Source organism: Myotis davidii, unplaced genomic scaffold, assembly GCF_000327345.1.
Source record: "Myotis davidii unplaced genomic scaffold, ASM32734v1 scaffold120, whole genome shotgun sequence".
Lineage (NCBI taxonomy): Eukaryota > Metazoa > Chordata > Mammalia > Chiroptera > Vespertilionidae > Myotis > Myotis davidii.
Genome location: NW_006294778.1, coordinates 6,010,981 through 6,035,473, shown reverse-complemented (window position 1 = coordinate 6,035,473; position 24,493 = coordinate 6,010,981). Strand labels below are relative to the sequence as shown.

Below are 24,493 nucleotides of genomic sequence, written 5' to 3'. Positions count from 1 at the left end.
CCATTTATCACATTAAAGCAGCAGAGAAAATTACTTCTAATCATAATCATTTTAGTGACATTTGTCAGATTCACTACAAGAACTTTGCAGTGTCTTTCTACATGTTCTACATTTGTGAAGTATAGTGGCCCTCCGTTATCTGCAAAGGATACATTGTTCCAAGTCCCCAATGGATGCCTGAAATCTTGGATAGTACCAAACCCTATATATACTATATTTTTTCTTTACATACATGCAACACTCATTTTTCTCACTTACAGGAAGTCTTTGACATATCAAAGTTGCTAGCATCACTATCCCTGTGCTTTGGGGCCATTATTAAATAAAATAAGGGTCAGCAAACACAAGCATGGCGATATCTGATAGAGACTAACAGGCAGGTTGCAGTGTGGAGAAGCTGGACAAAGGGATGAGTCACACCCTGGGTGTGGCGGGATAGTGGGAGACTCCATCACACTCCTGGGAACAGAACCCTATTTAAAATGTATGAATTGTTTATTTATGGACTTTTCTAGCGAAACTGCAAGTAAGTTGGGGTAGAGAGGGCAACTGTAGTAAACATACCAAAAAGGAAAGAGGATGGTGGAAGTCAGTTTATTCCAATAAACTTACCTTTCCAGTTCTTAAAAATATGTGCATCAGCACAAAATTCAGAATAGTACTTAAAACTGGAAAAGACTTCCTTTAAGTTATGAAGCAAATTAAAATGGAAAATAGAAGAAAATAGAACCAGTTTGGTTGAAAAGCCTTTCGCTAAAATCAGTAAGCGATACACATTTGTTTGTTGTGTATATTCACCCATCACCACCAGTTCTCTCCTCTCCCCAAATGCTCCACACATGGAAAGGAGCCCAATTCTATTTCCAGCTTCTTAAGGCAAGAGCGATTACATTCCTGTTTATCTCTTCTTCTTTCAGATCCTATGTGAGGCTGAGGAAGACCAGATCCAAGGGAGGGAAGGAACAGATCCCAGTATTGGACCACCTTCTGTCTATAATTCAGTTACCTCCAAATAACGATACTACTTTCCTCTCATGTTCTTGGGCAGCCCTTGTCGTGTTACCTCATATTAGGTGAGAAAATACACCATGTTTTATTTTGAAAGAGATACTTAGCATGCTGATTAAAACCTTTATTAGCCATTCCCAGCTGTTTCATGAAAAAGTCAGTGTGAACTTTTCCCTTTTTCTTCCCATTTCTTGGCTAGACCCCTTGAGAAAGAGAAGGTGATACCACTAGTCACATGCTGCATAGAGTCACTCTTCATGACGGTTGACAGAGGGAGCTTTGGGAAAGGTCAGTAGCAATTCCTGTCTTTCTTTTCTGACACACCCTGAGTCATTTATAAAGTCACAGAATGCCAGAGAATAGTGCTACATTGTGTTCTGGAAAAACCTCTCATGTGGTAAATACGGAAAAAGGAGGGCAAGCAGGAGGTGTTGCACTTGTACTTCTTAACCTGGTGACCAGATCAGGGCAGTTTAAACATAAGCTGAATCTAAAGGTCAAGGTAATAAGAAACCCCTACTACCCAGCCTGCGTCTTGTTCCTTGTCTTCCAGGCCCAACCTTCCCCTGGTATACACCTGCTCCAGGCGTTTGCTGATCCTAGGAACGCACTTCCTTTTCCAACTCTCTGGCTGCCCTTGGACATGCCCTCCTTCCTGGAGTTCTCTCTAGGTCTTTGCCATTTAGTGAATTCTCATTTATCTTTCAAAACTCAGCTCAAGCACAACACCTCTAGAAAGGCCCTCATGGCTCTTCCAGGTGGAATGTGGCCACGCTACCCCAAACCCCATTCCCTGTGGTGTATTTGTATGTCTTCCCTCACTAGCCTGAGAACAGCATAGGGATTTTGTTTAATTCTAGCACAGTATTTTTTTTCTAACAGTAGTCATTCATTCATTCATTCAACTATTAATGTGCTATATTCTGTGTTAGAAACTAAGCAGACATATTGGAGAATAAGGTAGCTCCCCACACTTCCAGTGCTCGGTCACACATGACAACTGGCTACCATATTTGACTGTGGCTGCTTCTTGTCCCAAGTAAGAACATTCCTACCATTGCAGGAAGTTCTGTTGGGCAGCACTGTTCTCAAGTCTAGATTAGGGCTTGGTAAAATGTTTATGTGAGGACTAGTTAGTAAATACGTTAGGTTTTGTGGACTGCATTCAGATTTGTGGTATATTCTATTTGGTTTTTGTTAAAAAACAAAACAAAAAATACAACAACTTTAAAAATGTAAATAATTATTCTTATCTTGCCAGCCATATAAAAACACACTACCTACAAGATTTGACTTGCTGGCCATAGCTTGCCAACATCTGGTCAAGGATTGAATGAATATATAATTAATATTAATTAAGTGGATTATGGATAGTAGTCATTGGATATGTGACTCCTTATAAATTGGAGACATAAAATCTACATGAGCTTTATATAAAGATAGTCTTAGCTTTTGAAAAGTCCAAGTCTGCTCTCCTCCTAAGTTCTAATTTTGATAATGCCAGTCGGTGGAACCATTGAATTTCGTCCTCATCTCAGTTAATGGAACATACATTTTTATTCTCCAATTCTGAATATATTTTTCTCTAAAGGTCCATATAACTTGGAGCCTTCTCTTTTAGTTCTTTTCTGTTAAATTCTGACATTTGACAGGTTATTCTTTAGAAGGCTCAAATTTAACTTAATTTCGTATAAATAGCATGTGTCAGATAAATGAGATGTCTGGTAGTTACTGTGTCAAAGAAATAAGTACTGTGGCTTCTCCTGTTTTTCTGTGTTTAGGAAACTTGTTTGTTCTTTGTCAAGCTGTAAATACTCTGCTGAGTTTGGAAGAATCTTCTGAGCTTCTTCATTTGGTTCCCGTGGAACGTGTGAAGAATTTAGTATTGTGAGTAAACACGTTCTCCATTTACCTTAATAACAAGTAAACTACAAAAGCTTCTGTGTTTGTGAAATCTTGGACATTCTATACCTGAGCTGTATTCACATTGGAGATTCATAATTGATTTAAATCCTCCAACTAAAGTAAATACAATTCTTGAGAGTCTTTATATGCAGGTTCATCTTGGTAAAGGGGTGTTTTGCTGTGTGTGAATTAATGTAGAATTAGTAAAGGGTATTTCATGCTGATTACTCCCAACCATAACATTGCACAATGATGACCTTTTGTAACTTGTTGAGTGATTCCTACACACACATTCCTACGCCTTTAATGTTCTCTCACCTTGACACAATCAGCATCTCAGAAAACTTTCCTGTGGTCTTTATACTATATACAGCCAGCTCTGGTTTGGGTGGTAGCACCGGGCCATTAGCCCTTCATTACTGGATTTAGCCTCCTTTTTTAAAAAAGGCCTTCTGGAAACCTGGTAAACTAGTTTGTTTCTGTTTCTGGAGTCCAGAACATTTTATTCCCGTGCTTTTTAAAAACAGATTTACTCATGAATATTCATTCGCCTTTTCTCATGCACCAGCCCCCTATTCTGGGTACTGGAAGACGTAGTGAAAGAATCACTAAATTTCCTGCCTTCAGGGAACTAACATGCTAACACAAAGAGACAGTAAACAAAATAAGTAAGTAAAATAACTAGCATGTTAGGTGGTGGTGAGAAAATTAAAGCAGAGGCAGACGACGGGGAGTCTGGAGGTTGGGGACAACAGCAGTTTTAAGTAGTGAAGGCCTCACCAAGAAGGAGACATCTGAGCAGAAGCCCGGAAGTGGCGAGGGAGTAAGCCACGAGGATGTTGGGGCTCTCGGGCACTCTCTCTTCCAGGCCTGGGGGGATTTGTGTACCCATGGCAGGAGGTGGGGAGAGTGTGCTGGCTTGAGCAGCAAGGAACTGTTGTGGCTGAGGAGAGCAAGGCATGGATAGTAGCACAAGAGGACATACAGGTGGGGGTGGCAGGCAGTGTATGACCTTTGGCCTTTGTAGGCCCTGACTTGTACTCTGAAAGGGGACAGAGAAGGATTTGGGGCAGGGGGATGACTTAGGCCTAATCATCCTGGCTGCTGTACTGAGAAGAGACCGAAGGGGAATAAAGAAACCAGTTAGGATCTCTTTACATTTGCCATTTACCACGCCCCATATCAAATAGCACTCCTCCTCATCCCTCGCCCTCTCCCCCCTACCCCTACAACCCAGGCTCTGGGTCTAGCCTCCTTCCCCTGATGGACTTTTCTCCACCACACTCATCGCTCTCATACTGACAGTTCATTTGTTTACCGCTACCTTCCCCTATTGGAATACAAGCTCCAGGAGGATAGGGACTCAGCCTATTGTGTACTGCAATATCCAGTGTCTAGAAAAGCCCCTAGCACATAACAGACACTCAGTAAATATTTGTTAAAGGAGGGCGGCACGTAGAGGTTAAGCGGCTTGTCCAGGGTTATATGTTGATGGATGATGGGCTGCCCCACCCCAAAGTCTGTGTGCGGGACCCCTCCTCTGTACTGCTTCCTCATTAGCTCAGTGTCATTGTTACTAACAACTATATAGATTGCCAAGACAGCATAATCCCGCCTCTATCTCCAACTAGCTATGTGTCCTTGAGCACGTCATTCACGGTCACTAGCCTCAAATTCATCTCTAAAGTGATGCTAATGTCCACGTAAAACTTTTACCTGTTGTTTTCTACGTTTCCTTCACCAGTGATAATTTTCCATGGTTTCTGTTATAGTCTGAATGCTCGGGTATAGAGGCCAGTTTGGGTCTAATAAACGTCTTGTTGCAGAATGTTTCCTTTGGAGCCATCTGTGTTGCTGTTGGCTGATCTCTATTATCAGAGATTATCCTTATGTGGCTGCAAGGGGCCACTTTCTGAAGAAGCTTTAATGGAATTATTTCCCAAGTTACAAGCAAACATTTCAACTGGTATATCCAAGGTAACATTGTCACGGCGCGTGTTCCCATCTCTCATTTTTTGTTTGTATGTATTGCCAGTGGTTGTCACAGCTCCTTAGTCAGAAAGTGCTGCTGTGGGGTGATTTCTGTTTAAAGCAGTGATTCCTGAACACTGACCTACAAACTGTTTGCAGCAGTTCTAATTGGGGAGCTTAATAAAAATGTAAATTCTGGATCCCACTCCCAGCTCTGATCCAGTGGGGGCTTTAAAGCCCTCTGGGTGATTTCGCTGCTCATTGAGATGTATAGAAATACCCGAATACATTATTCACAGATAAAACTCACTAATGTCAATGGAATTGTAAACTTCATAAGATTCATTGCATTTATTTACGGAAATACCTGTAGTGTCACAGTTCAAAGAAACAACATGGTTTTATGTGCAACCTTTCCTTCCCATCTAGTCTGGTCATTAAGTGCTCCATTTGAATAAGGTGTGTATTGGTGTTGAACATGAAATAAGAGATAGAATAAACTTGTATTACGCTGGCAAGTGGTATATTTTTCATAATTCTATAAAATTTAGATCTCACTGACTATTAAATAGTTTATTCATATGTTTAAACTTTGGACTTTGAAACATGCCTTTTTCTAGATTCGGCTTTTGACAATAAGGATCCTAAACCACTTTGAGGTTCGACTTCCGGAACTAATGGAGGTATTTTAACTGTTTGATTTGGATAACTTTTTAAAAATGTAACTTGATATATATTTTTATTTCCCAAACGAGAGGCCTGGTGCACAGATTCAGAGATAAAACTCACTAACGCAGACATCCCCGACGGGTCCTGGATTGCAAGAGGGTGCAGGCTAGGGTGAGGGACCCCACCGGTGCACAATCAGGGCCGGGGATGGACTGCAGGAGGGCTCCAGGGTGTGTCCAGCCTTTCTCACCCAGTTCTTACTGGCCCGACCCCAGCAGCAAGCTAACCTACCCAGTCAGAGCATCTGCCCCTTGGTGGTCAGTGGCATCATGGCGACTGGTCGAATATCGAATGAACCTTTGGACACTTGGCATATTAGGCTTTTATGATAGAGGGTTGTGATTTCATAGGAAATTCAAACACTATGTAAATATCTACCAAAAATTGAAAATTTTTTGTAATCCTTGCTCCTGCTGAGCCAACAAGGCCACCACTGAAACTCCACAGTTAATTGGTGCATATTGTTTCAGACTTTTGTATGCACACACACAATTTAAACTAATGGTGTCGTGAAGGTTTTCCATATCAGTGCCTCTCATCCTACCTCATTTCTTTTGAGGTTTGAGTAGCAGCCCACAGTTTAAAATATCCTATTTAACCAATTCCCTGTTGGCGAATGGTTCGGTGAGTTGCTCACAGTTTTTCAGGATATCCAGTAATATTGCAGGGAGCATCCTTACACAGATAGTTTTGTATAGCTAAATATTTCCGTAATGAAAATTATTACTTCTTGAGGTAAAAATTACTTCTATTAGAGAGAGAATTATTTAGTGAAAATACATATACTTTGTTTTTTAACAAATGTTACCAGTCAGTTTGAGTCATTTTGAGAATTACTTTCCTCTTCTCCTTATCATTTCTGTGCTAGATACTAAACCTATGTTATCTACTAGAAAGTAAACGGTGTGAGGAAAAACGAATCATTTACCTCACTCGCCAAAAGTGTTGCTTATTTAACTTAAAACATTAACATCACAGTTTTTACTTTTTAGACCTTTGGTCACATTTAATGCTTTCTCGGAAAATCACAGCTGACATGCCTCCCTGTTTTCCCGGCTGCTCAGGATGACGGGCTCTCGGAGCGGCAGTCCGCCTTCGCTGTGCTGCGCCAGGCAGAACTCGTCCCCGCGACTGTGAACGATTACAGAGAGAAGCTCCTCCACTTGAGGAAGCTAAGACATGATGTGGTGCAGACCGCAGTCCCTGACGGGCCGTTACAGGAGGTATAAAACACCACCTTTTAGAAAAAATATTCTACTTATGCTTTTAGATCTGTTTGGCTGGCTTTGGAAAAGAGAAACATACCAAGGAGTTACCCCAAAAAAGTTTTTGTAACTGGATAAATCCTCAGTTCCCTTATCAGTGGTTCTCAACCTGTGGGTCACGAACAATGAAAATACATCCTGCATATCAGATATTTACATTACGATTCATAACAGTAGCAAAATTACAGTTATGAAGTAGCAACGAAAATAATTTTATGGTTGGGGGTCACCACAACATGAGGAACTGTATTAAAGGGTCGCGGCCTTAGGAAGTTTGAGGACCACTGCTTAGATGCTTTGCGTTAGGTGGCTCTGTCAGTCATTTCAACAGTGGAACTAATTTCCTGTCCCCCTTCTGAAGATGTGTCCTTTATGAAGGAAAGTACTGACAACAGAGGATGCAGGGTCAAGTTTAAAGCCTGATTTCTTCTCCAGACTTGTTTGCTGCCCCACGAAGTCAGCCTCTACCTTTTGTATCCGGCATTTTCTGTCCATGACCCTTGCAGATACATCACATATCCCTTTGGGAGGGAAGCCAAGTGGAGGCATTCCCCTTTCAATCAGAGCAGTCTGTTCCTGCTCTCATTTATATATTAGTGTCCTGTGTTATGTTCTGCTGCTAAACCAGCTACAGGCACCCACCCCCAAATAGTACTAGAACTGCCATTCTACATGATGCCTCCCTAGCATATGGGATTCTGGTCATGACTGTCACTCACTGCCAAAGCTGACTGAGAAAACTAGACCTTCTGAATGGACTCCTTTAATGGCATAGTTTTGAGAACTCAGACATCTGCTTGTGAAGCCACAGCTGCCATACCCAGCAGACTTCTTGGGTTCTTCACCATCTGTACTTTACTGATGTCTGTTCAAGTTTCGTCTAATGAGGTGATGGAGCTGGCAGTGTTTGTTAGGAGGGAATTAGCATTTAAATATCTCCTTTCAGCATGAACATCTGGAGTGAGTTTGAGTACTAGGTTTGCTTTAGTGATTCTTCTGTGTTAAATAACAAGTAACATTTTGGGGAGAGTTGGAAAATTATTGCCACTGACTTGCAGATTGGTACCTACAACTTTTCTAAAGCATGAGCTCCTTTGCAAACCTTTGGATATCTGAGTTGGGATATTTGCATCTCGGTGCTGTTTTATCGTAGTTCGTTACCCACTTACTAAATGAGTCTGTAATTGCAGGTGCCGCTTCGTTATTTATTAGGCATGTTGTATGTTAACTTCAGTGCTCTTTGGGATCCTGTTATTGAACTCATAAGGTAAGCATGAGTTAAATGGATGAAGCTATAACCTTTTAACTACTGCAGAATGATGGAGCCAGTATTAGATTCCTAGGTGTGATTTAAATGATTGAAAGGATTTATCGCTCTCATAAATCCTTTGTGGGATAAGGTGAAGAAAAAACAAACATGAATTATTCTCTCTGATGCCAAGTTTTTCAACAGTTCAAATGTTATATGTATATTTCTTTGTACATTGAAATAACTTTAGAGGACTTTCTCCTTTTACTTGATACAGCTGTATTGTTGAATTTTTTCAGTACAAAGTATTATATAATTGCATGATTTTATTTACATATAATCATTGAGCCAAACTTAATTTTTAAAAAAAGGACTTTCTCTAAATAGAGGCCACTCCTTCCCTTAATAGGCCATACCTCATACCCCTGCCCATTATTGTGCCTTTAAAAATAGCCTTCTTATGGGTATCACTTAAGTTATTAAAAATACTATTTAGTACTTTATGACTATAAAAATGATCTGTGGTCCATGCAAGCATTTTGAAGAATATAGAAAAATACAAAAGTCATTTATATCCCTACATTTTAGTTATGTCCTTTCCTTTCACTCTTTTTCCAGTGAGATACCTCAGAATAAAGATCATATCACATCTTTTGTCTTGTGATCTTCTTTTCTTTAGCTCTCATGCACATGAAATGGAAAATAAGAAATTTTGGAACGTCTACTATGAACATCTAGAAAAAGCAGCTACCCATGCTGGTATGTAAAGAGGCATCCGGTGGAACTGGGAAGAAAAGCGGTTGCTTAACTTTCATTTTTACTGCTTCATTGCACATGAAGTTGGGAAACAGAAATGAGAAGTGTGTTATCTTCAATAACCTTTGGATGTGGTTTATTGTTTCCTTATATTGCTAGAGAAAGGAATGCCCTGACCTGAGGGACACAAAGGACAAATGCTGACATTTCTCTGGTGGTACTGATGACTTTTTTTCCTTTCAGAGAAAGAACTGCAAAATGATATAAGAGATGAGGAGAAGTTCATAGGAGATGAAAGTTGGGAGCAGACTCAAGACGGAGATGTTGGAGCGCTTTATCTTGAGCAGTTAGAATTGAAAACCAACTGTCAGGAAAGACTGGACCATACCAATTTCTGATCCCTGCTGTGGCGAGCTCTGGCAAAATTCCCAGAAAGGGTAGAGCCACGGTCCAGGGAGCTTTCCCCGCTTTTCTTGAGATTCATCAAGTAAGTGTTCTCTTCTTGGAATATGTTCCTAGTAGCGTGTCCTCAGTACCTAGAAGAAAAGGTACAAAGTATTCAGCTCCCAAATTGGCCAAGTTATTGTTATGCCTGTCATGTTTGCACATCATTGGCACATCTATAAAGCACTGGCTCTAACAACTAACCTAGTTTAGTTCACCACTTAACTTTACATGAATTTAACCAGCCCACAAATGGTGTTAATAAAATATTCCAGGTTACAAAATAAAAAGGCCTTATCAAGACCGGACGGAGTGGCACAGTTGGTTGAGCATCGTCCTGTACACCAAAAGGTTGCTGGTTCAATTCCTGGTCAGGGCACCTGCTCGGGTTGTGGTTCGATCCCAGGTCGGGGCTCTTTCGGAGAGTGACAATCAATGTTTCTCTCTTCCTCCCTCTCATTTCCTCTCTCTAAGCATGTACTCTGGTGAGAATTTTTTTTTTAAGGCCATATTGAGTTAGTTCAGTGCACAAAGAGCTTGTTATTTCTTGCCCTGTGTGTTCATTATTTTATTGTCTGCCTGCAGCTTAAAAATATTTTTCAGTAACTCAACCCCAGCCACTCTGCTTTGAACTTCTTGAATGTTTCCCATGATGCTGAGGAATGTACTCTCAAAAAATAATAAGAACGTTCTGAAGCATTGTTCTATTTTGACTAGATAAGCTGTGTGAGAGTAAGATTGCTTTAAAACTAAAGATAAGGAATGTGTATAGCACAGTACATGTATGTTTTCTAACACTATTTCATTACATGGGAAAATGCTATAGGGTTAAGTTAAACAGGCTGTGAACCACAACATGTCAGGCTTGTTCAAGGAACAACAAGGAAGTCTGAGAGGCTACAGCAGTGATCCCAGGAGAAAGTAGTTGGAGATGAAGACAAAAAGTTAACAGGAGACCAAGTTGTGTAGGAACTTTAAGTGATAGTAAGGACTTTGGTTTTTATTGTCAGTGAAGTGGGAAGACATTGGAAGGTTTAAATAAGGATGACATGACTTCAGTTTTTCTAAGGAGTTTTCTGGCTGCTATGTTGAGAATAGACTAGGATACCAGTAGTGAGAGTAGAGAGAGTCAAGAGTTAGGAAGAGAATATGATGGGAGACTTGACCAGTGTTACAGTAGTGCAGATAATGAGAGGTAGTTGAACTCTGAATGTTTTGAAGGATTTCAGTTCAATAAGATATTTTCAATAATTGCAACTAGATTAGCCTTTGGGATTTGCCAACAAATCAGATGTGTCCTAATGGGGATGGGGGTGGGGAAGGTTGAGGGCCAGTGTAGGAAGGAGGAAGGGGAGGAATCAAGGATGTCTCTGAGGGTTTGGCCTGAGCAGCTGGAAGAAGAGAGTCACCAATTGACTGAGATTGGGAGAAATGCAGAAGCTTGCAGATTTGTGGGAAGATCAGGAGTTCATTTTTAGTTTGGGATACTGAATAGACATCTAAATAGAGATGTCAGGTAGGTACTTGAATTTGGAATTTAAAGTTTAAGGGAAAGGTTTGGTGAAGAGGTAAGTTTGAGACTCATCGGTGTATACGTGGGTTTGTTTGTTTTTTTAAATTATGGTCAGGGAATTCAATCACATGTGGGCATGTAAATCTAGAGAAAGATTTCCAAGGACTGACAGCAATATTTAGAGATTAGGAGATAAGGAACCAACAAAGGAGGCCAAGAAAGACTGGTAAAAGAAGAACCAAGATTTCAAGAAGGGAGTGATCAGTGGAATCAGAAGTGTCTGAGACATCAGTCCGATGAAGAATAAGAACTGACCATTGGCTTTGGAAGAACCTTAACATGAGTTGTTTGAGCTAATCTGGTAGGGCTGAAAGCCTGATTTAAATGGGTTTAAGAGAGAATGGAAAACAAAAATGAAAATAACAAATATGAACAGTTCTTATAAAAAAAAAAAAGCAGATATAGGTGGAAGGAGATGTGGGAGCAGAGAGGGAGCTGCTGTTGTGTTGCTGTTTAAGGTTTAAGCAGCGTGTATGCATGTAATGCTGCTGGGAAAGACCAAAAGAGAGGAGTAAACTCACATGCAGGAGGGGATACAATTGCTAAAGCCATGTCCTTGAATAGTAAGAGGAACTGGATCCCTTGCATAAGTGAAAAGGTTTCCATGAATAATTCATCTGGCAAAGGTTACAAGCAAGATGCGGGCAGGTCAGTAGATGGGCTGGTAGAAGAGTAATGATTTTCTCTTTTTCACATAACTCTTTAGTCTTTAATTTATTTATAGAATGAGGACAGTGGTATTTAACTTTCTTGCCTTGTTTTGAAGATCATATAAAATAATGTTTTTTAGTGATTCATGAATTGCAAAGGGCTCTGCATTTGCAAGCTGTATTAATGGTGTTAGTAGGATATGAATTTCCTTCCATGTTAATTTAAGTTTTTCCCTCATTGAAGAAATAGATTACCCCTTAGCCTAAGAATAAAGACCTTCCTCTAATACAGTGATGGCGAACCTTTTGAGCTTGGCGTGTCAGCATTTTGAGAAACCCTAACTTAACTCTGGTGCCGTGTCACATATAGAAATTTTTTGATATTTGCAACCATAGTAAAACAAAGATTTATATTTTTGATATTTATTTTATATATTTAAATGCCATTTAACAAAGAAAAATTAACCAAAAAAATGAGTTCGTGTGTCACCTCTGACACGCGTGTCATAGGTTCGCCATCACTGCTCTAATAGTACAAGATGCTGTGAAATGGGGCTAGAGAAAGGAGCCTATAATAGGAAGTGGATCTTTGAGGTTAAGAAGACAGAGATAAAAAAATATACAGTTTTTTTAAATGTTTAAATTAAGACTAGTTGACACCTATTACCTATAAATAATACTTTTATAGATGATACAAACTAATGGAAAACCCAAATGTCACCTTTAATCCTGACAATGAAGTCTATTGCCTTTTTATTTTCATTTTTGGCTAGAAATTTACCTTCCTAAATCTGTGTCAAATAATTTGATATTAGAGCCAGTTTGTGAATCCCTTGTAAACATTCTCTGAGAAGAATCATATCAAGAATTAAGAACAAATGACTAACACTGGCAAAAACATCCTTGTAATAGGTGACAGTGACACTTAATGAATACTTGCTATGTAAGTGCTTTGTGTGAATTATCTTAAATTTAATAAATGAGGGAGTGTGCTGTGCATGTGATAAAGGTTAAAGATATGTCATGTGGTTAATTGAATGTTGAGAGTATAATTCGGATGTTATTAAATCATTTTATAACTGACAGAGCAACTTTACTCATTTAATTTGTTCATTTTTTTTAAATTTATTAATTACTAGATATTGCTAGGTGAGAATACAAAGTTGGATATGGTAGCATCTCAGCCCTCCAGTTGTTGTCTAGTGTATTAACCCGTTGTTTCCTCTAGGTGTGTTGTACGGTAATATCCTAAAACATGCTATTATATCCGTGTATTTTTGATTTTCAGACCTGATCAATTCCCTTTTATCTGTAGCTTAGAGCCATGCACAAAAGAGACAAACACACACACACACAATAATTGTTGGATGGATGAGTTAAAGTGACACAAAACAAATGAAGTGAATGACAGCGACAGCCTTCAAGATATTAGTTACCTGCAACAATGGACCAAAATTAAAGGATGGATTTCATTAAGAACAAATGTGAATGCCAACTGCACAAGCTTAGTTTAGAGGAGATGGACATAAAGACCTACTGGTTTTTATTGCCTGGACATTCAGTTGAGTCTGTGACTGCCCCCAAAAGCTATGCTGTTGATAGTTCCATCTGTTTTGTCAGTCCCCATATCTAGAGGACTGAATTTTGTTACAGCCCTCTACAAGGTAGAATGCATCTGGTTTGAAAGTGACCAACATGGTCTTAATGCTGTACTTTCAATTCAGCAATTGGCAAAAGTAGGTTTATAGGTGTGATACAAATAAATAATATAATAATAAATAATGGCACAAGCATAAACTGTTCATGTACTCACAACTATAAACCTACTTTTACCCACCCCTATATTTACTGTAATTCACCCTGATTCCTGCCTGTCCTGGGTGTGTTTTCAGAGACAGGGAGACTGATTTCAGCTCGGTCCGAAGTAGACATTTCAAATATCTTCAACAGTGTAACGATGGGCTGTCTCCCGCAGTTAGTGATTGACTTGTGAAGTAGGGTCCTTCCAAGGGTTGGACTACAACAGAATAATGTTTTAGAAGAGCTCTGACTAAGTGCCTCTGATGTCTCTCCCACATGTGATTCGGTGAACTGTGGATGTACGTCTGTCACAAACAGAATTAGGACATTTCAGCTTTATCTGCCTGTGTTACTCTTTCCACTGCAGCAACGAGTATTACCCAGCAGATCTGCAGGTCGCTCCAACCCAGGATCTGAGAAGAAAAAGCAAAGGAGTGGCAGCGGAGGAAACAGAAGAACCTGCTGCTGGGGACGACGAAGAGTTGGTGGAAGAGGACGTGCCCCAAGATGAACCCTCACAGAAGAAAACAACAAGAAGAGCTGCAACCAAGTAAGTGCAACATTGCTGTTACTTCACATGCCCACGGTTCTCGGAGGAATGGGGGTAAGTCTCAGGGCCTTGATGGGAAATGGCCTTGGACGAGATCACCTGCTCAGATAACTATATACATTTTACATAAGTGCTGTATCTCCCTGGGTTTATTTTTTAATTAATTAATTAATTAATTTATTAATTTATTTTTTAGAGCCCAAAGAAACTCTCATCTTCCATGCATGTTGGTTGTTTGCTTTTTATTTCGTTCTTGTTTAGCCACAGTATTAGAGTTGGAATCATTTAATGATAGCTTTTTCTATGCATGATATTGCTGGGGCCCAGAGCTGTTAAATGGTCTTTGACCTGTGTTGTTGCCTTTTCATAGCGCCAGGGCATCGTGTTTGTGTGCTAGGGAAGCGAGTAATGGAACATCTGTCCTCTTATAAATGAGCGTGTCAGCACTTTTGCGTTGCCTTTTGACTTGTCTCCTTCTGGTTACCTTTTCTTCATGCTGTTATATTATCTCTTATTCTCTGGGTAACTCATTTACCTAAATTGTTAGAAACCTTAGAAAAGTAAGACGTGATCATGCTTGTAGAAGTTACTCCAGCAACTTGAAAATCATCTGAATTGTGGTGTCAGAGACCCACTGGATTTGGTGCCATTGTGTTATTTTAACACTTTAGATCTCAACCTACATCTATTTGTTGAATTTCTCCCATGAGCCATTTACTAGTTTGCCCATTCATCAACTGTGTTGAGTGCCTTTTTCTAAGTGCTGGGCTGCAGATATGGACAGTACTTAGCCTCTGCGTTGCAGAAAGCAAGGTCAAATGCCTAGTGAAATATTTTTATAGGGGAAATACGTTTAACAAGTTAAGCGCCCAGCCTGTTTTGTCTTCCAGATGGAAAGTATAGTGTCAGTTACCAGTGACTGACATGGGGCTTAACGTGTTAAAGGAGTTATGGGAGCACAGTAAAAAATGACTTAATCCTGTATAATAAACAAGTAATATGCAAATTGACAATCACACCCTCGCAAGATGGCCGCCCCCATGTGGTCAAAGATGGCTGCTACAAGATGGTCGGCAGGGGAGGGCAGTTGAGGGCAATCGGGCCTGCAGGAGAGCAGTTAGGCATCGATCAGGCTGGCAGGGTGTGTTTAGGGGGTGATCAGGCTGGCAGGCAGAAGTGATTAGGGGCAATCAGGCAAGCAGGCGTTTGGGAGCCGGCAGTCCCGATTGTGAGAGGGATGTCCGACTGCCAGTTTAGTGGGATCGGGCCTAAACCAGCAGTCAGACATCCCCCGAGGGATCCCAGATTGGAGAAGGTGCAGGCTGGGCTGAGGGACACCTCCCTTCCCTGCATGAATTTTGTGCACTGGGCCTCTAGTTCTACCATAAAAGGAAGAAGACTTGTACAAAGTATAAGGCACCTTTGAAGCTGAAAGACGAAAGTTCACCAGCAGCTAGGGCAGGGAAGGGCTCACCAACTTATGGAAATGGAGAGTAAGACAGAAGAAGGAAGGTCAAGGCCAAGTTTCGTCCAACTAAAGTTCCTTCTCTGCTTCTGCCTTCTCACAGCTGTGAATGGTCTGTTCCCCACACTTTTTTGTAAGACATGTTGCTGTTTTCTTCTTTATGTCCTTCAGCATATTAGCCAGCAAAATATTAGTCCTACTAGTTTGGTGAACAAATGAGTAAGTTACCAGTCAAATCTCTTCCTTTCTCACCTGAGCCTTCCCTCTTTTTACTGTGTCCCTGCCTTATTTCTGCCAAATGAAACTGTTCGTGCTTCAAAACACAGGTCCCTTACTGAGGCTCTTCTTGTCCTTTAACCTACAAGTTATTTCACCTTCCTTCAATCTTTCATAATAACCACTTATACCTCCATCATGGGGCTTACTCCTTGCCTTGAATTATTAGTTAATTTTTTATATATCTTCCATGAAAATCAGAAACTCATATAGGATAAGGTCCATGTCTTAATTTTTCTGTCCCCTGTTGCCAGACCTAGGCAATTGCTGATATACACCATGATTAAAAATCATGTTCTTGGTGCCATCTCAGTATATTCATAGTCCAAGTTAATAATCCTTTGTGGAACACACCCCTCACTGGCAAGTATTTAATTAGGACGTGCAGATTAGTTCCTGTTGTCTTTGGCTCTTTAAGGCTAAATGGTACATAAAAAATAATTCATAAATGTTGGGAGAGGAGTGCATGTGTCAGTAGGATCATTTAGAAGTTTATCTGTTAAACTGCAAGCACCCAGTGATAAGTAATTACAATGGACATTGCATCAGTCAGGGCTCTTTAGAGAAACTGAGCCAATGGAATGGAGATGCATGCATGCTTATGTATGTATGTACGTATGTATGTATGCATGTATGTATGTATGGATGGATAAAGAGATGTGTTTTAAGGAATTGGCTCACCTAGTAGCAGGAGTCAGCGAGCCCAGAATTTTCAGGGCAGAATAGCAAGCTGGAAACTCAGGCAGGACTTGATGCTGTAGTCTTGAGTCTGAAATCTGGAGGGTAAGATTTCTGTTCTAGTCTTGTAATAAAACTCCTTCTTTGGGAAATACCTGTTTTTGTTAAGGCCTTCAACTGATTGGATGAGGCCCATCACATTATTGAGGGTAATCTCTTATCAAAGTTCGTTTATTATAGATGTTAACATCTACAAAATACTTTCATCGCAGCACCTTGATTGGTGTTTCATTACATAAGTGGGTACTGTGACCTAGACAAGGTTTTTGGAATAATTGTCAGAGAAACTAAAATTGGTGAGTACTTCATCTAAAGAAAATAATCATGCTCTGGTTTCTCTTCAGATCGCATAAATCTTTCGCCTTTTTTAAAGAAAATAATCTCTGTTCTTTAATTTTGTAGTACCCTGTCTCTCTCTCTCTTTTTTTTTAAGGCAATTAATCGCTCATTTGCAAGTTTTCTCTAAGTTTTCGAATCCACGGGCCTTGTATCTGGAATCCAAATTATATGAGCTCTATCTTCAGGTAGGTAAAATAAAGTCTTGCCTCTGCAATTATTTGTAAACTATTCTTTTCCATTTTCTTTGCCAAAATAACTTTTAGGTTTTCAATAATTGTTGAATAGAGCCCTGTCTGCATTCTAATATTTTTTATGATATCTTTTATAGTATTTTAAAATATATATATACTTGTTATATATATATTTATAACATTTTTAAATATATATATTTTTTAAATAATAGACATTTTCTATATCTTGAGAAACAGTTTAGACAGTACTAATTTAGTTGATTTTAAAAGCATTTTTAGTGACCAAACATTGACGAGCTGTAATAACATAATTATATCATGGGAGGTAGCTTTTAGAAGGGAGTGCAGGTTGTGCCAACAGCAGTTGGCTACTTTTCACTTTTTGGTGAGTTAGGCTGATGGAGGGCTAGAATTTCAGGATCTTTTATGTTGAGTGGATGCAGGTAGTTGGCAGAATGGTCTGTTAACAGCCACAATATATGACCCTAAATTCCAGGAAAGATTGAAGAAAAACTTTTAATGTCAGAAGCCGAGTAAGAATTGGATGTCATTCTCAGCCATCTGGGAAACAAGATTTTCTTCCTCTGTTTGGATGTTTTTTAGATGAAACATTTCATTTTGGCATTTCAGCAGAACTTATCTGTATCTGCCCATAATTCGGATCTAATTTGTTTGTGAAGCCAGAGCTCAAGTCTCAGGTGACCACAGGAATCCAAGATCTGAACTGGATGATCAGAGTGGCCTCAGAGCAGGTCTCTCCTGGCCTTATACTGACAGCCGTTACCTTCACAGTTTTATCAAGAGCTTTTGCTCGCACAGGACCAGCTCATTTGGTGTAAATCCCGATTGTGTAGGAAATTGGTCTTGGCCAAAAGACTGACAAACCCAAAGGTCTGGTGTATGGGAAGCAGATGTTAGAGTTTTGTTTTTATTTTGTTCTTTGCTCATATTCTCTTCATCCTTGTTTAACCTCAGGGAAATGTTAGGCTTTTGTCAGGAATCAGCATTAAACCACATCTAAAAATTTGAATTCTAAGAAACCTAATTTTATAGATTAACACAGATAAATTACTATCCCATGGTATGCATGTATGAGACTTCATTGATTTATTCTATGAAATATCATCCTTAGTTGTTGCTCCACCAAGATCAGATGGTACAAAAAATAACCCTGGATTGCATAATGACGTATAAACATCCACATATTCTCCCTTACAGGTAAGTTATTTGAAGCAAAAAAAAAAAAAAAAAATGCTATTTCTTTGGTTGATTTTTATCTTTTTATCTGAGAGCTTCTTCTAAAATAATTTTATTAAGGCCTTGGAAATTTCCTTTTTTTTCTAAGGAAATCATAATGTTATTTTAGGTAAGAAATTAAAACTGGGAGTATATTTATTTGTTAAGAGTGCTTCTCCATATATATAATAATAAGGTGGGAAAGAGAATATTAATTTAAAAGTATGTGTTGAGAACATTATATCATTTTTCCTTGCTTACATAATGTCTTAAAATTTTGGTGACTACTTAGCAAATCATAACAATCACTTTAAAAACTGAAGAAAGCTTTTGTATTATGCTCGTTGAAACAGCTGAATTATTGACTAAGTCTAACTCTTTATAATCCCTCTTTTAAAAATTGAGAACCTATCATTTTGGAAGGTATTTCTGTGAAGATTTTCTTTATGGATGTCAACTACTTTATAGACTATTCTTTAGTATCTATTTTTTGTTACACGTAGTACTCTACCATATTGTATTTTTAAAAAAGCACTGTTGATTATTAAGTGATGATTTTTGCTGTTTTTAAAGGGAAAATTTACAGAGATTGCTTGAAGACAGAAGCTTTAAGGAAGAGATAGTGCATTTTAGCATTTCAGAAGATAATACAGTAGTGAAAACGGCCCACCGAGCAGATCTGTTTGCTGTTCTGATGAGGTATTTGTATTGTTTAAATTCTGGTTTATTTTTATATTTTTAAATATATGTTTTCATTGATTTCAGAGAGGAAGGGAGAGAGAGACAGAAACATCACTGATGAGAGAGAATCATTGATCAGTTGCCTCCTGCACGCCTGCTACTGGCAATAGAACCCGCAACCCAGGCATGTGCCCTGACCGGCCTCCTGGTTCCTGAGTCAATGCTCAACCACTGAGCCTGGCTAAATACTGATTTTTTTAATAGTTGATCACAAAAACAATTGTGGATAATAATAGTATTATGACTCAGTAGTTGTGAAACTCAACATTGCTCTAAGTTTTACTGTTGAGAAGTAATAAAAATAATTCCTTTTTTGGTATGTAACTAAATATGAGATATAAAAGGTATTGACTTTTTGTATTACTTATTTAACCATTTCATCACAAAACTTTGTTATTAGTTTTAATATTTTTCATTGGATTTTCTTGCTCAAAAAAAAATAGTAGTAAATAACAGTCATCAGTCAGATTGTTAGTCTCTATTGTAAACCCTTTGAGGTAATAAAATAGGAAGTCCTTACTGCTTTTTAGGGGGCCTGGAATGGCCTAGTCCAGACAGCCCCTCTAACCATGTCTCTTCCATTTACCGTGCCCTCAGAGCCCACTTTAGAGTCCTTGGACTTGCCATCCCTCTGCTTGGAACACATAACAGTTAACTACTCTTCATTCAGCCTCATCTCCAGAATCATATTATCCAAGATGCCTTCCCTGACCTCATTATATAAGGTCACACCCTTATCACTCTAGTCCCTTACCTCTATTTTTCTTCACTATACTCATCCACCATAGCTCTTCTTATTTTTATAGCTAGAAGGTGAACTCTATGGCCTCTAGTAAATATTGGTCAAATTAATTTTGTATCCTCTTTTATGAATCATATTATCCATGATGTCCCTTCCGTCTTTTAGTTTCACTTTTGAAGTGGTTTTTCGAGGCGGCAAACTCCGGCGTTAACCTATGCCGCCATCTTGGTTCTCCCTCTTCTTATTTTTATAGCTAGAAGGTGAACTCTATGGCCTCTAGTAAATATTGGTCAAATTAATTTTGTATCCTCTTTTATGATATAAAATCTCTTTCTGTTTTTTTGTATTGGTTTTGTTGGTTTGTTTGTTTGTTTTTAATGGTCATATTGCCTACATAACCTAGAACAGTGGTTGGCAAACTGGCCCCTTGAGTGTGGCTCTTCCACAAAATACCATGTGCGGGTGCGCATGTACAGTGCGAATGAAACTGTGGCCCATGCCACACGGCCAAAGAGCTGCATGTGGCTCAAGAGCCACGGTTTGCCGACCACTGGCCTAGAAGAACTAACTGTGGAGGTGATGGTGCTGCTGCTGGTGGTGGTGATCATCTTTGTGTTGCTTCTGGATTTAACAGTAATGCTTCTAGAACAGCCACTTTTTTGGGGGAGGGTAGTATTTATTTTTATTGTCGAAAGTATTATAGATGTCCCTTTTTTTTCCCCATTGGCCCCCTCCACCCCACATCTGCCCCCACCCTCCCGCACTATTGTCTGTGTCCATGAGTTATGCGTATCTATAATAATAAAAGCGTAATATGCTAATTAGACTGGACAGCCGAACGACCTTCCGGACATCATTCCAGACGTCTTTGCAGATGAAGCCACAGTGGCAGGGGCCAAGGCAGAGGTGGTCAGGGGCGATCAGGCAAGCAGGCGAGAGGTTAGGGGTGATGAGTTAGGCAGGAAGAGTAGTTAGGGGTGATCAATCAGGCAGGCAGGCCAGCAGTTAAGAGCCAGTGGTCCTGGTTTGCGAGAGGGATGTTGGACTGCTGGTTTAGGCCCGATCCCAGGGGCAGTCAGATATCCCGGATTGCGAGAGGGTACAGGCAGGCTGAGAGGACTTGCTTTGTCTTGACAGGCTGTCCCTGGGACACTGTTCAGAGGTTCACAAAGTGAAATTTTTTTCCTAATACGACTGAGACATTATGTCAGAGAGTTTTATCATGCTAAGAAAGTAGCTTTTATTACTAGGTTACTGAATATGTCATGAGGAATGGATGTTGAATTTTATTAGAATGCTTATTAAGCATGTAATAATTTTTTCCTATGAGCCATTGACCTATATTAATCTAGTATGCATAAAAGTTCTTTGGTTAATCTCTTCCCACCTACCCCATCTTCCCTCTCACATTTGTCAATCTGTAGAACAGCCACTTTTTAAAAAATATATATGTTTTAATTGACTTATAGAGAAAGGAAGGGAGAGGGATAAAGAGATGGAAACATCAATGAGAGAGGAACATCACGTATTGGCTGCCTCCTGCATGGCCTCTGCTGGGGATTGAGCCTGCAGCCTGGCCATGTGCCCTGGCAGGGAATTGAAACAGCGACCTCTTGGTTTCTGGGTCGATGCTCAACTGCTGAGCCACACCAGCCAGGTAGAACAGCCACTTTTAAAGTATGGTCTGCTTTGTCTTGACAGGCTGTCCCTGGGACACTGTTCAGAGGTTCACAAAGTGAAATTTTTTTCCTAATACGACTGAGACATTATGTCAGAGAGTTTTATCATGCTAAGAAAGTAGCTTTTATTACTAGGTTACTGAATATGTCATGAGGAATGGATGTTGAATTTTATTAGAATGCTTATTAAGCATGTAATAATTTTTTCCTATGAGCCATTGACCTATATTAATCTAATAGATTTTATTAAATATTATTTCTTGCATTTCTGGGATAATCCTTATTTATCTTGTTTTAATACAGCATTGGATGCTGTAATTAGAAATGTTGTGTTTTATTTTCACAGGAAGACTGGTATATAGTTTTGTTCCTTAACCCTTCTCATTGTCACAGTTAGACCACCTTCATAAATGGAAAAGGACAGTTTCCTGCTTTCTCTCTTGGAAATTGTTTTTCCTTGAATGTTTAAAAAATGTATCTGTAAAACTATATGAGTTCCACATTCACTCAGGATTACTGGCCTATTTAGGTTTTCTTCTTAAGTTATTTTTGCTTATTTATACATGAGATTTTCCCCCAGGAAATTACCCATTTAATTGAAATCTTTCTAGTTTCCTTATGGTACTTGTATTCTCATTTCATTTCCTTTTAATCTATATATAGTTGTTTTCATTCTTTCATTAGACTTACCTTTGGCTTGCCTACTTTAATTGCACTTTTTTCATCTTTATTATTTCCTTCTTCCTGCTTCCCTTAACCTTGTTTGTGTGTGTGTGTGTTGATGTTTAACTAAATTTCTGTGTTAAATATCCAAATCCTATTTCATGCTTCCTTGTTTCATAGTATATCCATTTAAATCTGTTGAGTTGCTATGCTACCCTTTTTCAGGAAAACAAAACACGTAGTATTGTGTTTCAGGGTTAATGTGCAAACAAAATAATGTTCTTTTGACATCTTAGGATTTTGTATGGGCGAATGAAGAATAAGACTGGGAGTAAAACTCAGGGGAAATCTGCATCAGGCACCCGCATGGCCATTGTTCTGAGGTTCCTGGCTGGGACCCAACCAGAGGAGATCCAGATATTCTTGGACCTGCTGTTTGAACCTGTGAAGCACTTCAAGAATGGTAGCTGTCAACCTCCTGACACTCTGAATGTGTGTTGTCTGCTGTAGACTTCTAATGTCTCAGGCTAGGTGTCCCCTCTTGGTATCTTTCTGATGGGGTTGCTCCTCGAAACCTCAGTGGTGGTCTTTTTGGCTGAAATGCAATTCATTTTAAACTTTGATTGGATTAGATGGAGCTCACAGTTGATCATAGCTGATAGGCACCCATGAGTTAGGAATCCCCTGATTAGAAAATGTGTATTTTGTTATTGCTGCTGTGTAGTTAGGCCACTTGAGACAACAAATAGGCTTCTCCTTAGAATCTTAGAGTATGCTACAAAATTAAACTTAATTGTCTTGGTATTATGCATTCACTGAGTCATTCATTTACTGAGTAATGATTTGTTGAATATCTCCTGTAACCCAAAACTCTGTTGGAAATAGAGTATTTATAATTTCTGCTCTCACCTCATAGTCTAAATGAAGTGGGTGAAATAAGTGTATTCAGTGAGCTGAAATGCTTTGTGGTATGTTCTCTGGTATGCATGTTAGTAATTAATAATAATAATAATGGCTAACATTTATTGAGTACTAACTTAATGCCACATGTTATGACGGGTCCCTTTACACTGTAAAAAGTTCTCAACCTTCCTAATGCTGTGACCCTTTAATACAGTTTCTCATGTTGTGGTAACTCCCAACCATAAATTTATTTTCGTGCTATTTCATAACTGTAATTTTGTTACTGTTATGAATCGTAATGTAAATATCTGATATGCTATATGTGTTTTCCGACGGTCGCGACCTACAGGTTGAGAACGGCTGCTTTACAGACAATTCAGTTAAACCTTAAAACAACCACATGAGGTATCATTAACTTTTGCCCCCATTTTATAAATGTAGAAACTGAGGCTTAGAGAAGGAAGTATTTTGTTCATGGCCTCTCAGCTAGAAAATGGTTAGAATTCTAATCCAGATCTTTTTTACTACAAAACTTCTAATCCAGTTTCATAATTGCTTCAGGCAAACATATATGCTAGTATATTTATTTGTAGGATAATGTGTGGCATTTGTTTTGTATTTTTTCTGTGAAAATGGATCCAGCAATTAAAAAGGTTTTCATTCAGTATAATGTTGCTCTTTGAGGGAAGCTGGCTCTAATGAATATGAGATTTTGTTCAATGTAATAGCCTCTGGTTAAAAGGGCAGCTGTAAATGATGCATGCTCTCATGGATGGAACACTTAGGTATGTGAATCAGCGAGCTATCATCTCATACCATTTGGTTAGAAGTAAAGCTCAAGCATTAAAAGTTCAATTATGAAATAAGTTTATAAAGGACTATTGTTTCATTTATTTCCCAAAGGCTACAAGAAAAATAAAACATTTGATTCTCAGCCCCCCAGGAGCTTATAATGTAACCATATATTTTCTGTTAAACTCTGAAGTCAGCATAGTCAGTGGAAGCTGAGAGAGAAAATGCTGGGAGAGTTTCTAGATGGAATAAAAGACTATTAGTAGCTTGCATTTTGAGAATAGTATAAGTAGGATGAGAATTGGGGTTAGACCAGGGGTGGGCAAACTTTTTGACTCAAGGGCCACAATGGGTTCTTAAACTGGACTGGAGGGCTGGAACAAAAGCATGGATGGAGTGTTTGTGTGAACTAATATAAATTCAAAGTAAACATCATTACATAAAAGGGTACGGTCTTTTTTTTTTTTAGTTTTATTCATTTCAAACGGGCCGGATCCAGCCCGTGGGCCGTAGTTTGCCCACGGCTGGCTTAGACACTTAGTTCTGTCACAGGTTTCTTACTCTTTTATCCCTTGGTTTCCTCATCTATCCTATATAATAAAAGCCTAATATGCTAAGTGTCCTGTTGACTAGTCCACCTTTCAACCAATCAAAGTGTAATATGCTAATGATATGCTAAGGCTGCTCAACCACTCACTATGACGTGCACTGACCACCCCAGGGGGTAGACAGTTGACCAGTCAATATAATGTGCACTGACCACCAGGGGGCAGATGTTCTAACCAGGAGGTTAGCTGGCTGCTGGGTTATGGCTGATTGGGACTGAGT

General features: G+C 39.2%; 1 protein-coding gene across 1 annotated transcript in view; it reads left to right on the top strand.

Moving 5' to 3' along the window:
- Positions 1-24,493, top strand: part of UTP20 (UTP20 small subunit processome component) — an 84,259-nt gene that overhangs the window by 16,795 nt on the left and 42,971 nt on the right. The window contains 14 exon segments of the mRNA XM_015567583.1: positions 918-1,073; positions 1,208-1,296; positions 2,790-2,895; positions 4,740-4,890; positions 5,505-5,567; positions 6,678-6,836; positions 8,069-8,145; positions 8,807-8,886; positions 9,127-9,370; positions 13,718-13,900; positions 16,813-16,903; positions 18,042-18,127; positions 18,719-18,844; positions 22,267-22,433. Of these exon segments, the coding sequence (XP_015423069.1) occupies positions 918-1,073; positions 1,208-1,296; positions 2,790-2,895; positions 4,740-4,890; positions 5,505-5,567; positions 6,678-6,836; positions 8,069-8,145; positions 8,807-8,886; positions 9,127-9,370; positions 13,718-13,900; positions 16,813-16,903; positions 18,042-18,127; positions 18,719-18,844; positions 22,267-22,433 (1,778 nt within the window).